General features: G+C 39.8%; 1 protein-coding gene across 2 annotated transcripts in view; it reads left to right on the forward strand.

The window, feature by feature from the left end:
- Window positions 1–14,329, forward strand: part of LOC124803400 (tubulin polyglutamylase TTLL5-like) — a 220,037-nt gene that overhangs the window by 136,083 nt on the left and 69,625 nt on the right. For both annotated transcript variants that reach the window (XM_047264587.1, XM_047264595.1), the window contains exon 7: window positions 6,672–6,871. In XM_047264587.1, coding sequence (XP_047120543.1) covers window positions 6,672–6,871 — 200 coding nt within the window. The remainder of the gene's footprint in view (window positions 1–6,671; window positions 6,872–14,329) is intronic.

Here is a 14,329-nt window from a genome sequence, read left to right on the forward strand (position 1 = left end):
GTAAGGGATCAGAACATTGTCACTGTCTCCTGTCTGAAGACCGTTTTAATGTAGCTCACCACATTACTTTAACCTGCATGAGTATCTCCATCTGCGCCTAACTGTTGCAGTCTACATTCGTTTGAATCTGCTTACTGTATTCATCCTAGGTCTTCTACATTTTTTTTACCCCCGACACTTACCCTATTACTAAACTGACAATTGAGTCATGCTTCAGGATGTATCTATCAACTGATAATATTTTAGTAATTTGGAGCCATAAAACTGTGTTTGATTCAGCAGCTCTTCATTACTTATTCTCTCTGTTGTTCTTATCTTCAGCTTTCTTCTGTAGTGTCACATTTCAATAGGTTGTATTCTCTTGTCTAAAATGCTCGTTGACCACATTTCACTTCCATACAAGGCTGTACTCTATATACCTTTAGAAGAGACTTCCTAACACTGAAATTGATATTAGATGTTAACAAATTCCTCGTTTTTCAGAAATGCTTGTCTTGCTACTGCAAGTTTGCTTTATATATCCTGTCTCCTCAGCGATCTTCGGTATTGTATCTGGCCAAATAGCAAAATGTATCTACTATATTACTTTTAGTGGGTCACTCTGCAGCTCATGGTCTAGTGGTTAGCATTACTGCCTCGAGATTGTGGGATTTTAATCTTGATTCCTTGTCATATCAGGGAATTTCTTTGCTCAGAGATTGGGTGTTTGTGTTCTCATCATTTCATCTGGTATTCATTGACACAGAAGTTGCCAAAGTGGCATCAAATTGAAAGATGTGAAGTACACTGTCAAACAACGCCATATAGGGTCTCCCGGCCAGTAATGCCATGTGATCATTTCTTTCAGTGCAGCATTTATTAATATAATTCCCTCAGTGGTGCATCATTTAATTTAAATACATTCCTCTTGTGTACCATTGGTTCACTTTTGTTGATATTCCTCTTTATAACCTGTAGTGAAGACACTATCCATTCTGTTAACCTGCTCTTCAAAGTCCTTTGCCAAATTTGACAGAATTACAATGTCATCGGCAAGCCTCAAAGCTTACATTTCTTCTCCCTGAACTTTGGGGTAATTCCCTTTCCAAAGTTCTTGGTTTCTTTTACTGCTTGCTCAATGCACCAACTGAATAACATCGGTAACAGGCTACAACCCTTTTTCACTTCCTTCCCAACAACAGTGTGCCCTTCATGAACAACTGTTTAAGAACATCAGGCTAGTTTCTGTACAAGTTCTAGATAACTTGTAGCTCTAGTATTTTATTCATCCTCAGCAACTGCAGTTGTATATATTGAAGTAATCAGCAACCAGTTGCATTAAAAAAAAAAAAAAACAATTCTTATCCGGTTCTATGAACCACATGACCACAGCATTTTGCTGTATGCATCTTACTGTTGACACTCAAAAATAATGTGACCGGTATAACTTTCTGAAAAAGGGCACAAAGTGCCTGAAAGTGATTAACAAATTAAATTTCTTTTATGCAACTGATTGCTGATTATTTCGATATATAACCTTTTGCTCTCTGTAATTTATCACCTTCAAAATTTCAAATTATATGTTCCAGCCAACACAGTCAAAAGCATTTTTCCAAGTCTGCAAGTGCTGTAAATGTGTCTTTGGCTTTCTTTACCCTATCTCCTAAAGTAAGTCATAGGACCAATATTGCCATGTGTGTTGTTACATTTCCTTGCAGCCAAAACTACTCTTCCCTGAAGTTGGCTTTTTCAAGGTGTCCCTTCCATCTGTAAATAATTCATGATGGTATTTTACATGTGTGACGTACTAAACTGATGGTTCAGCGATACACCGATCCTCAACTCTTTATTGAGAATTGGTATTATTACATTTTTGTTTAAGTCTGAGGCAGTTTTGCCTGTTTCATATATCTTGCAGACTAGGTAAACGGTATTTCCACAAATCCGAATAATTCTGAAGGAAGGTCGTATACTCCAGGGGCTTTCTTTCGGATTACATCTCTCTCAAATTCTTCTTGCAGTATTGTATCTCCCATCTCATCTACTACCTGCTCCATTTATGCAGAGTATCCCTCTCATAAGGGACCTTAGGAAAAGTGTTATACAAAATCTTGATTAAAAAGAGGACATGAAATGAAATTTGCCGACAGCATACCTTTACAGCTGAGAAATGAAGGTACTTTACAAGGGGTGCTAAATGACCTTCCCCCACCTGTATATGTAGTTCAATATGGCACTGCATGTATGTGATTGATGTTGTCAGAGTACTAAATTTCATAGTGGATGTTCTTGTGCAACTTGTAGACATGGCAGCATTTGTGAAATGTGGCACTGGGATCTTCTGCAAGCTGTTTGTGGGTCTCATGTTTCAGTGTAGCGTGGCTTATTGTTCGTGGTGTTACATGTGATTTTCTTCTTCCAGTGCTGTTTTATTCAAAGGACATATCAGTATTTTTTCATGAATGTATGAAACAGATGGATGACGAAGAACTGACACTTGGCTGGTACCAGCATAATGGGACAATATGCTGTTCATCTGAAGTGCTTATGACTGGTGGAATCATTTTTCCCTGACTGTGGTTTCCAAAGTATTATGGCCCCCATGGTCACTGACTTGATCTCCAAACTTTCTTGTGTGGATCACCTTGAGGTATTGTGTGCAAGAACAAGCCATGCACAATCAAAGAGATGAGAACATTCACTGCAAAATCCAGGCAGTCATGCCCAGGACTCTGGCAGTAACAATCGTGAATGTGCAGTGCATTGTTGAACTGTGTGTACAGTTGAAGGGAGATCATTTCCAGCAACTTTTGTAATGTACCTTCATTTCTCAACCATGAAGGCAGGTCATGTACAGACTTGGTTTCATATATTCTTTCATCAAGATTTTTATAATATATCTCCTCTGTTTCCTTATGGCACACATTATCCTAATGCCTTAAAGTTCATTTCTTTTGTATAGTTCCTCTGCGAATTCATCCCTCCTTTCTGCTTTCCCTTCTTTAGTAAGTACTTGCTTGTTATCAGATCTCGTGATACTCATACTGCTGCTTCTCTTTTCTCCAAAGATCGTTTTCAAGTTTGTTGTAGGTAGCATCTATCTTTCCCCAATTATACACGCTTCTATGGACTTAAATTTATGCTATACCCATTCCTGCATAGCCATTTTGCATTTTTGCCTGTCAAATTTTTTAGAAGTTTGTATATGTTCGCCTGCTTTATTTGCTACATTTTTATATTTTCTCCTTTTGTCAATCAGAACATGTTAGCTATTAATAATGCTAACATACTTCTTGCTCTGGCAAATGTTTGAGTAATTCAGTGCTCAACTGCTATTGTTACTTCTCCTTAATCAGTATTGATGTTTGTGCTTCAATTTAATGTTAACATTTTGTTAATGTGGTGATCGGTACCATGGTCTCCGGTTCAGTGTAAGAACAGGTAAATATAATTTGGGGATGTTTGGAGTAGCAGACACCTCATTAATGAAGCTGGATTTTCTACTGGTGAAATTATAATCAAGTGATGTGTATTATGGCCCATAAATTGTTGTCATGAGAGGAGAATCTTAATAATCCTCATTTCCACAGACTATATTTGTTCAGTGTTGACCACATCCAGAAATAATCACATGGTGTAGTAGGTGTGTGTAGGTGGAGAATGCTGTTATTCAATGAACATTTATTACTAAGAACTGTTATGTTGAAGAAATATATAGGGGGACTTTATACAGGCATGAAACTTGAAGACAAATCAATGAAAGGGAAGAGGAATAGAGTGAAGATGATATAGTTGATGTGAATCTTAGATAATGGTTTGATAAAACACTGAGTGACATATGTCTAAACAAAGCATTCCTTCATAAATATTCAGATCCTTGACAAAACCAGTGTGCACTAAACTGCTTCCCCTGGCATGCAGAATATGAGACATACTAAATACCCTCAGAGAGAGAGAGAGAGAGAGAGAGAGAGAGAGAGAGAGAGAGAGAGAGAGAGAGAGAGAGATAACACAAACACCAAAGGTGGAGGGTAATGACAAATTATAATCTACAGAAGAATGGAACAGCAGGTAGAAAGGACCTGAGGGATATAAATAATTCTTGAGAAATTTAAGAACATGCGAGGCAATACTAGCATTAAGACTACCTTAGAAAATACGATGAGGTAAAGGTAGATCTACATTTGAAATATTTTTAGGTTTAGAGAAAGCTCATGACAGTGTTGACTTGAATACGTCATTTCAAATTCTGTATGCAATTTGTATAAAATACAGGAAGTGGAAGGTTATCTACAACTCATAAAAAACATACTTTAGCTATAAGAAACAAATCTATCGTGATTGTATACTACCAGACGTAAAATCCATCAAAATGTAAAATTTATTAATACAAACAAATCTTTTAGTTTGTAATTTATAAGCTGACGTATTCAGAAGAATAATCTGTATGATGTCCTGAAACTGTATTATTTCTAGGGATTGTATTTGATTATTCGTTGTTCAATAAATATTATTATTATTATTATTATTATTATTATTATTATTATTATTATTATTATTAAAAGCCATGAAAGGGTAGTAGTATTTAAAAAGGGAGTGAGAGAGGGTTGTAGCATATCCCACTTGGTATTCAATCTGTGTGTGAATGAAATCAAACAAAAATTAGGAAAGGGACCATAATAAAGGGGGGGGGAGGGGGTGAATGTTAGTCATAGTTGCGGTCATCCTTAGCACATCAAACTTTAATGCAAGCAAAAGGCCAATGAGGTAAACAAATATTGAAAAGTAATATTTGCATCATATATCTGTGTACATAGCACTTGATGAATCCTAACTTTGTGGTATAGTGTTGGGCCTCATTCTGTTGCACTTGTGATAGTAGTATTACTACTGAATACTAATGGAATACTGTCAAATTAAATCATGTGAGCTGAGGAAATTATATTAGGAAAAATTGTTAAGAGTTTAAGTACATAGTTCCATCACCCATCTGTCACAGTAGTAAATGAGAATAGAATGATATCCAGTTACAGTTAAAGATAATGGGAAGATCTTCAACTAGTTGAATTATTAGGCATGTTAATGTGTCACCAGAGAAGAGTTTTGTAAATTATTGGCTAACTTAAGAAGTATAAAGTGGTATTAGTGTGAGGGAGCGTTTTTGTTAAAAAATGTATCAGGCAGGATTCTTAGCAAACTAAGTATGCTAGTGAGAGAGAATGCTCTGTAATATGTGGATGACCTGTACAATGGAAGAAACATTCAAATTCACGAGGCTGTGATGGATGGTCACTGAAATATTATTGCTAATAGCAGTCTGAAAACAGTTTCATGATGAGAAGGGATAAAAATCCCAAAGACAAAGTAGTCCGGAGGATGCCACAAGTTGTTGTTAATCTCAATGAATTCATTCTATATAAAAGTTTTTTTAAGGCTGGATTAACTTAAGTCTGCAGATGTCCTGTTATAGTGTGTATTGCTGCCTTGAGGGTGGCCTTTGCTCTAGAAGCCTAAATCTCTCACAGGCTCAACAAGTGTGATACCTTCCATAAGAAAGGTGCAAAGATTAAGGCACAAAGATTAGTAGCAGTAATAATTTCTGGTCATGTTGAGCTCAAACTGTGATGCTGTCATTGATAAAAGTGTATGAGATTATTTATATTTATAAATAACAGATGTGTGTGCAATAACAGAAAAAATGGTGGGGACTTTATAAGTCCCCACCATGTTTTTCTGTTATTTGTGAATGCTAGTCTTAGGAACTACAGTGAGGATTTTGACTTGTTTCGCTAATAGATAGACTGATTCACAAGGAAAGCTGATGGGTACAGGAGACAAGAGATAGGCCTAAGGCTGCCCAACCATAGTGCCAGGCTGTTGTGAGCTACTGCTACCACGAAGCTGGTGGATGCAACAGAAACATTTTGCGATACAGCACTGAAGTCAGGCAGAGCAATTTGGCATGGTAGCTCACTGCTCCCGTTATTGCCATGAGATGTCACTCCAAAACACCAATTAAATATGGAACACACATTATTTGTGCCTCCTGAGAGCATATGTGGGGTTTGCTGCTATATTGTTTATTTGTTATGAAGAATTGATGATATTCAGTTACCTAACATTGTTCGCAGAATTCTAGTCCAAACTTTGTTCATTGGCCTGTAAACAAAATTACCGCTATGAAAGAAAAGTCCAGCAACAATGTATATGCAGTTATTATTGACCAGTACATTAATTATAAATTCCACATTGAACTTAAACATCTTCTAGTCCATGTACCTAGTAATGTTTATTCTCATGTTAAGCTTCAAAGGAATGAATATACAAATTGTCCCATAAAATGGTATTGATTTCACAAAAATGTATCAGCATTTCTTTCAGAGATATTTAGCAATGTAGTTAGATTTGAACAAAGACTGCAATTAACAGTAGATTAACAGAGAAACTCAGAGGAAACTAGTTAAAGAAAACAGAAATAAACAGAGCTCATCTCACAGAAAGTAAATAGTTTTTAACAGAGTCTGTTCATAAAAATAGAAATTGGAAAGAAGAATAATTGTAAGCAAATTATTCTGTAATGGTCTAAAATTGAAGGCAATAATCCAAATGCATAACATTGTTGAGCCAAATGAGGTATAAAACTCTACCTCATTTTAAAATTTAATTGCAGTAAGTACTTCTTTGCATTTTAGGAGTGATGACCCTGAGGCTGAGGACGTCGGTCACAAGTGGACACTGTCAGCTTTACTGAGGCATTTACGTGCTGCAGGAACTGACACTGCACTCTTGATGTCAAGAATTGAAGAAGTCATTGTAAAGTCTATTTTAGCTTCAGCACCACCAATTGTAGCAGCTTGCCGGATGTTTGTCCCACATACACACAACTGTTTTGGTGAGTAAAATGTAAAGTTTTTACTTCCTTCTCTTGTCATAATCATTTATGTTAATTCCTGTATTTAAAAAAAAATGGTATTGAGGAGAACTCAATTTGAAAATTTGCATAATTTTTCTAAATGGTGCTAAAGGGCCGAGCTGACTCTCTCGCATGTAGTTACACTGTTATAACAACCTTCATGAGCAAGCAGACTGAAACATTTATTTAGATGTCGTGTAGATTAAACAGTGAGGACTCTCTGAATTCTGGACTTTCACAGTTGGAATATGACATTGGATACAGTTTCTCTTGTAGCTTGGGCAGTTTGTTGTTGTTAGGTCAGTGGCCTTCAAGATGTTTCATTCTTGTGGTTGTATTGCAGGCCAAAGAATTAAATGATACAGGCTTATGGTTTCCTCCCTATAATTTCTGTAATATAATATTTGTGACTAGAAAATACACTTACAGATGAAAAGCTTTTGACAGTTGTTGCTCATATCAAGTTGATAGTGACAGCTTCAAGTACCATGGGGATTGATTTTAAGATAGCTACGGTGATGGGATCTGAATCAAGCACGTAATATACTTTCACAATATAGGTGATGCTTCATTGGTCACTTTAGTCTAACTTGCAGTGTTGTCCCTTCCACTCTGCCTGTATATTTTCTTAATCCAAAATCAGTAATAAAAGTATGTTTAATGCTAAGTAGGAAGGAGAAATTGCTTGTGAACATTCTTAGGTGTGTGTGTGTGTGTGTGTGTGTGTGTGTGAGAGAGAGAGAGAGAGAGAGAGAGAGAGAGAGAGAGAGAGAATCAGCAGCTCCAATTATAGGTATCTTCTTCAAGAAAACAATGAGAGAATTTATTTCTGTATTATGTGACTCAGTAGTAAAGACAATTGACACATTTTCTTGAGAGATGGGGTTCATATATCTTCCTGGCCACATTAAACCACATACAATTTCCACAAAGAGCTTTATTAGCCAACGACACACACACACACACACACACACACACACACACACACACACACACACACACACACACGTCTATGAATTGTCAGCAGTAATCTGCTGGATTGTGTGGTGCTGATAATGAGGCAGCATGGGTTGGGGAAAGGGAGGGACACCAGGGTAAGGGGGTGGGCTGGGAAGATGCTGTGCTGTCTGTGGGAGCTTGCAGGGATGGAAGGGGAACTGGTTGCTAGGTGCAGGAGCCAGCCATTTGTGGGGGGGGGGGGGGGGGGGGGAGGGGGGGGGGAGGGAAGTAGAGAAGGGGAAAAGACTAGTACGTGTGTTGGTGGGATAGAAGGCATTTGTAGTACAGAAATGGGAGCAGGGAAGGGGATAGATAGAGGGGTGGACTAGCAAAGGTTGGGACCAGGGAGGTTACGTGATCCTAAAGTATATTGCACTGAGAGTTCCCACCTTCACAGTTCAGAAAATGTGGTGTTGGCTGGAAGGATAATGTTGGACACTATGTTCAGCAACTGGTGGTCCAGCTGTATCTTGCTAGGTGTGGCATTGGCCGTTCAGACAGCTTGGTAGAGGTCACGCCCACATAGAAAGCAATACAGTGGTTGCAGTAGTGGTCCCCTTCCAGTTTTTATCCACAAGTTTTTCTCTCACCGGCTCTTCTGGAATGAGTTAGCACTTCACTCAATGCCCCTCACATTCAGGAAACCTGTATTCCACAGTATTCTGTGCTAAGTGTCACACTCTTCTGTATAGCCATCAATGGTCTTGTAACCTCTGTTGGACCTTTGTCTACCCTGGCATTGTACGGCAATGATTTCTGCACCTGGTGCAGCTCCCACTCGGTAGCTGCTGAGTGCCAGCCCCGTGCCAACTAACAGGCCTCTGCATGGGCCACCTCCCATGGCTTTCAGTTTTCTCCCTCCAAAATGCAGGTTATGCATTTATGTCATTTACCCACAGTACACCCCGATCCCGAACATTATTTAGGTGATGAGCTCCTCGATGGGTAGCACAGTCCTGTTTCTTGGGCCTTATTTTTGATAAAAAGCTGACATGGCTGCACCATATTTGCCACCTAAAGACTACGTGTGCGCGAAAGTGTAATGCTCTCCACCTCCGGCGCCGCACATCTTGGGGTGCAGACCATATGACTCTTTCCATCTTTACTGTGCTCTGGTCTTGTCCAGACACACACACACACACACACACACACACACACACACACGTCTATGAATTGTCAGCAGTAATCTGCTGGATTGTGTGGTGGTGATAATGAGGCAGCATGGGTTGGGGAAAGGGAGGGACACCAGGGTAAGGGGGTGGGCTGGGAAGATGCTGTGCTGTCTGTGGGAGCAGACTAGACTAGACCAGACTAGATTATGGTAGTCAGGTGCATGGCTCAGCAGCTCCTTCCACTTTGCAACTGCTTGACTCTGTTCACCATTGTGGGGTGCGTCTGTCTGTTGGTGCCTTTCGCACTAGTTCCATTGATAGTTTCCTCACAGAAGCAGGATTCCCCCTCTATGCAAATAAGGCGGAGCCAACTCTTGGTTTCTTAGGCAATCCCCATTTGCCAATTTCCTGACCATCCTGTGTACCCTGTCCTCTTTGCCAGTGAGGGACGTCTCCTCGTGACACCCACTCCTGGGAGGGATTGCTGGTTGGCATGTGTCTCACTTTCCCCAGGTCGGGATCTCCATCTCCACTCACTGGAATGCACCACACGTCTTTCCTCCCTTCCTCCCATACCCCCCCCCCCCCCCCCCCCCCCGCCACCTTGGATGGTGCCTAGACCACAGATTAGGAGAGTGTATTCCAGGGTCCAAAGATATGTCGCCCCCATTGTTTCCGGTGTCTTGTATGAGCCATCCTTGCAGAGTTCCAGGGTGTACCATCTTCTACACTGATGGTTCTAAGACAGTTGATAAGATGGGATCGCTTTCATGTCTCCTACTGGCTTAGAACACCCTTTATTCCTGGGATCATGTAGTGTGTTCACAGCAGAGATTCTTCTAGCCATTCACAGGGCCCTCCTTTTTGTTTCTCAGACTTCCCTCCACAGTGTTTTAATTTGTTCAGACTCCATGAGCAGCCTGCAGGCTATTGACCGATGCTACTTTCATCTCCCTGTGGTCTCTGCTGTCCATGATGTTATCTCTGTCCTTGGCCGTGCTGTCTGCTCAGTTGTCTTTCTCTGGGTCCCAAGTCATGAGGGCATCCCAGGGAATAAACTGGCTGACTGTTTGGCTAGAGAAGCAGATACGAAACGCCCCATTTCCTTTCATGATTCCAGCTGCGGATATGCGGATTTACATCAAATCTCTCTTTGCTCAAAAATGAAATGATATCTCTCTTTCTTCTGCTCCTCTCAGGAGTAGTCCACTGTTTTATGTGGTCTACACGCTGATCATACCAGGCTCACCAATTGTTTCCTCCTACGTAATGAGCCACCACCACAAAGTGGTTGTGGAGCCAGACTGATGGTATCTCACATATTGGTGGAAAGTCCTCTCTCTCTCTCTCTCTCTCTCTCTCTCTCTCTCTCTCTCTCTCTCTCTCTCTCTCTTTGTGCTAAGTGTATTCTTCCTGATTATATAAATTTAATATTAGCATATGATTCATGGATGGTTGAACTGCTTCTCAATTTCCTCAGTGAAAGTGGTTTTTATTTAGTTTTAGTTTAGTTAGTGGTTTTTATTTAGTTTACTTTGGAGCAGGGACAGGGTGGTTGTGGTTGGGACCTCTCTTCTTGTCTTCTCGGTATGGGACCCCATGACCACTCCCCCATGGAAAGACTGCCCCTTTTTCCAGTTTTTAGATTTTTCATTATTTTATAATTTGATTCCCCTGACTGGATCCATCCAAATTTAGCAGACCCTCTTTCTTCTGTGACTAACTTCAGAACCACAGGACTGATGACCTCACCGTTTGGTCCTGAAAAAAAGAAAAAAGTGGTTACAGCTTAGCTTGTAGGTCATGTGGCTACTTTCACAGGTAACCCTGCCTCTGATTAGCTAGGAGAGGCCTGTGACAATGCTAGAGTAAGTGGTAGTGGGAGTACGTGTGGGACAGGTTTTGCATCTAGGTGTACAACAAGGATATGAGCCATGAGACAAGGGGCTGCAAGCAGGGATGTAATTTGGATGGACAAGGATATTATGTATGCTTTGGGGCTGACAGAATATGATTGTGGTAGGGGTGGGGGAATAATCCTCATTGAGGGCATGACAAAAGGTAGCCTAAACCCTGGCAGAGAATGTTGTTCACTTGCTCCAGTTGCAAGTGGTACTGAGTTGTGAGAGGAGTGCTTGTTTTTGGCCGGACAGTGGGTACGTAGGAGGGGTAATGTGACTGGACAGACAAGGCATTAGAGACCCGTTTTTGGATAAGGTTTCAAGGGTAATTTTGGTATGTGGAGGTCTTGGTGAGACCTTTGTCATATTTGGAAAGGGACTATTCATTACTGCAGATGCGATGACCATGGGTGACTAGGCTTATGAAAGGGCTTCTTAGTATGAAGTGGGTGGCAGCTGTCAAAGTGGAGGTATTGTTGGTGGTTGGTAGATTCGATGTGGGCAGAAGTACAGATGTAGACATCGTTGAGGTGGAGGTCAACATCGAGGAAGGTGGCTAGTTGGTTTGGGAAGGACCAGGTTAAGTTAATAGGGAATAAGGTGTTGAAATTCTGGAGGAATATATACAGGATGTAATCACCGTCGGTCCAGATCACGAAAACGTCATCAGTGAATCTGAACCAGGTGAGGGATTTGGTATTGTGGGTGGCTGAGGAGGATTCCCCCAGATGACTAATTGATTGGCATAGGATGCTTCCAGTCAGGCGCCTGTTGCTCTACCATAGATTTGTTTGTAGGTGATGCCTTCAAAGGTGAAGTAATTGTGTTTGAGGATGTAGTTGGTCATGGTGTCCATGAAAAAGGTTGTAGGTTTGGAGTGAGTCGGGCTTTAGGAAGGATAGTGTTCATTAGTGGCAAGACTACGGGCATTGGAGATGTTAGTATTCACCTCCAACTCCCGCCTCGACTACCGCTGTCCACATCCTCAACAGAAAGAGGTCATCAAGATCAAAGCTGTGCAAGGCAGACCAAATGTTGCATAACTGTATAAGCTATTTGCCTGTCTGAACATTGGGGTAACAATCAGTAATGCCTTGTACATCATTTGGTGAATATGAAAACTGACTGCTGTAGCTTTTACATCCATCCAGCCATCCATCTGTTTTCTGTAAATCCCACCAAGAAGATAAACCATTAAGGAATGTGGAATGAGACAAGATATACTTTAAGAAAAGACAAGCAAGTTGCAGGACTCAATTTGCATACTGTATTAACTATAAGGTATCATTATACTACTAGATGCTATTTGTGGTTGTACCAACAAAATTTATTCAATTAAAAAAGCTGCTTCCTCCTCAGTTTTAGTAAATAGGTGCTGTTTATTGGCAGTTGATAGTGTAATATTTATTTGATTACATAGGTATTTTTCAAAGAAAATAGTTACCTATATTTTTAAAAACTGAGTCAAATCTACATTGAATATGGAAAACTTGTAAAAAAGGGCAGTAATGCAGTTTGTAGTTAATTTCCTTTTGAAGTGGTTGAAATTCCCGATTTCTTACTTTGTTAGATGCAGTTCACTCCATTAATGTTGTGCTTTCAGGTCTTCACCTGAGTTGGTTTCCATTTTCATGCAAGGGATGCAGTCTGGTAGACAGGTAGAAGTAAAATATTTGTTGTTCAGGAATGTATGAGGAGTTCCTGGCCAAAACTCTCCCACTAAATAACCTGGATTTTCCATTGTTTGAAATGCACTTGTCATAGAGATGATGCTGAACATCTCAGTAATAGGCAAGATTGCTACATTACTGCTGTTAAGAGTCGTGGTAGTCATCAGAAGAACGCTAGAGATACAGCTAAAATATTGTCCAGTTATTTTGCTCATATTACTTCCACTTCCAGTTGGTATCCAGCTCTTTTCACTATCACAGAGCTGTTGCAGAGACAGTGAGTTTGGATGTGTATTCAGTCAGCCTTGCAGTATAAATAAAAATCTTCCTTTCCCATATATGTAGCTCATGTCAACATACGAGGGTAATCCCAAAAGTAAGGTCTCTTATATTTTTTTTTTTTTTTTTTATAAGTACATAGACCTGTTTATTGCTACAATGGTTTACATCAGTGTACAGCTTGAATATTTAGCTATTTTTCAACATAATCACTATTTCTGTCAATGAATTTTTGTAGGTGCTGTAGCAGTTTTTGTATGACCATATCATACCAGCTCACCGCCATGCTGTTCAGAAAGTTATGAACCTCGTCTTTGACCTCGTCATCGGAGCTGAATCGCTTTCTGGTCAAATGTTTTTTTTTTACCCTAGGGAACAGGCGATAGTCACTGGGCGCCAAGTTAGGACTATAGGGTGGGTGGGTGGGTGGGTGGGTGGGTGGGTGATTGTGTTCCACTGAAACTGTTGCAGAACAGCAACGGTTTGCCTTGGGCAGGTGTTGTCATGGGGAAAGTGTACGTCCTTGCTCAACATTCCTCTTATCTGGTTCTGAATTGCCCGTTTGAGTTTTTTCAGAATCTCACAGTACCTATCAGCTTTAATTGTGTGATTCAGCTCTGATGACGAGGTGAAAGAAGAGGTTCATAACTTTCTAAACAGCATGGCGGTGAACTGGTATGACATGGGCATACAAAAACTACCACAGCATCTACAAAAATGCATCGACGGAAATGGTGATTACATTGAAAAATAGCTAAATGTTCAAGCAGTAAACTGATGTAAACCATTGTAGCAACAAACAGGTCTATGTACTTATAAAAAAAATAGGAGACCTTACTTTTTGGATTACCTTTGTAACTGTAGTCATTCTGAAGTCTATTAACAGTTTGTTGTACTGCATGGCACAGCCATTTAATATATGTGAAATACCAGTTTTATTGAAATGTGAAAAGAAAACTCTAATCTACATCCCCCCCTCCTCATCTATTTCTTATTGATCACTTAAATGGGATAGTAACCATGTGCTTACAGCAGAAGGCCTCATTCCCCAGCAGATCGACTGCTTCATTTTCTAAGTGTTGTAGTATTTTTTATTTATATGTTTATATCATACTAGCTTTCTCCCTTTTCAGAAGTTCCTTACACACTGTGCTTAATTGCATTTTTGATGAATTCTTTTTTGAACTACCTTAACTCCATTCCAGGCAGTTTAATTATGGTTATGAATGTACTGATTGAAGTTTAAATATTGCATACTAGATGGAAATTCATTTCAAACTTAACCTGCACACATTCGAAGTGATTGTTTTTATGGTTTCCTTACATAATTTGTCATAATTGTGAGATTCTTTCTTGTACATCATCTCACCAGACAGCTTCCTTTGGCCATTTCGATTTTGAATAAGTACTTTAAAGTGGTTCAAGGCAATGATGGAGTTTGTAAGAAATTCTTGGCTGAGCTATATAACTATTTTA

The sequence above is a fragment of the Schistocerca piceifrons genome, chromosome 1 (genome assembly GCF_021461385.2).
Source record: "Schistocerca piceifrons isolate TAMUIC-IGC-003096 chromosome 1, iqSchPice1.1, whole genome shotgun sequence".
Classification (NCBI taxonomy): Eukaryota; Metazoa; Arthropoda; class Insecta; order Orthoptera; family Acrididae; genus Schistocerca; species Schistocerca piceifrons.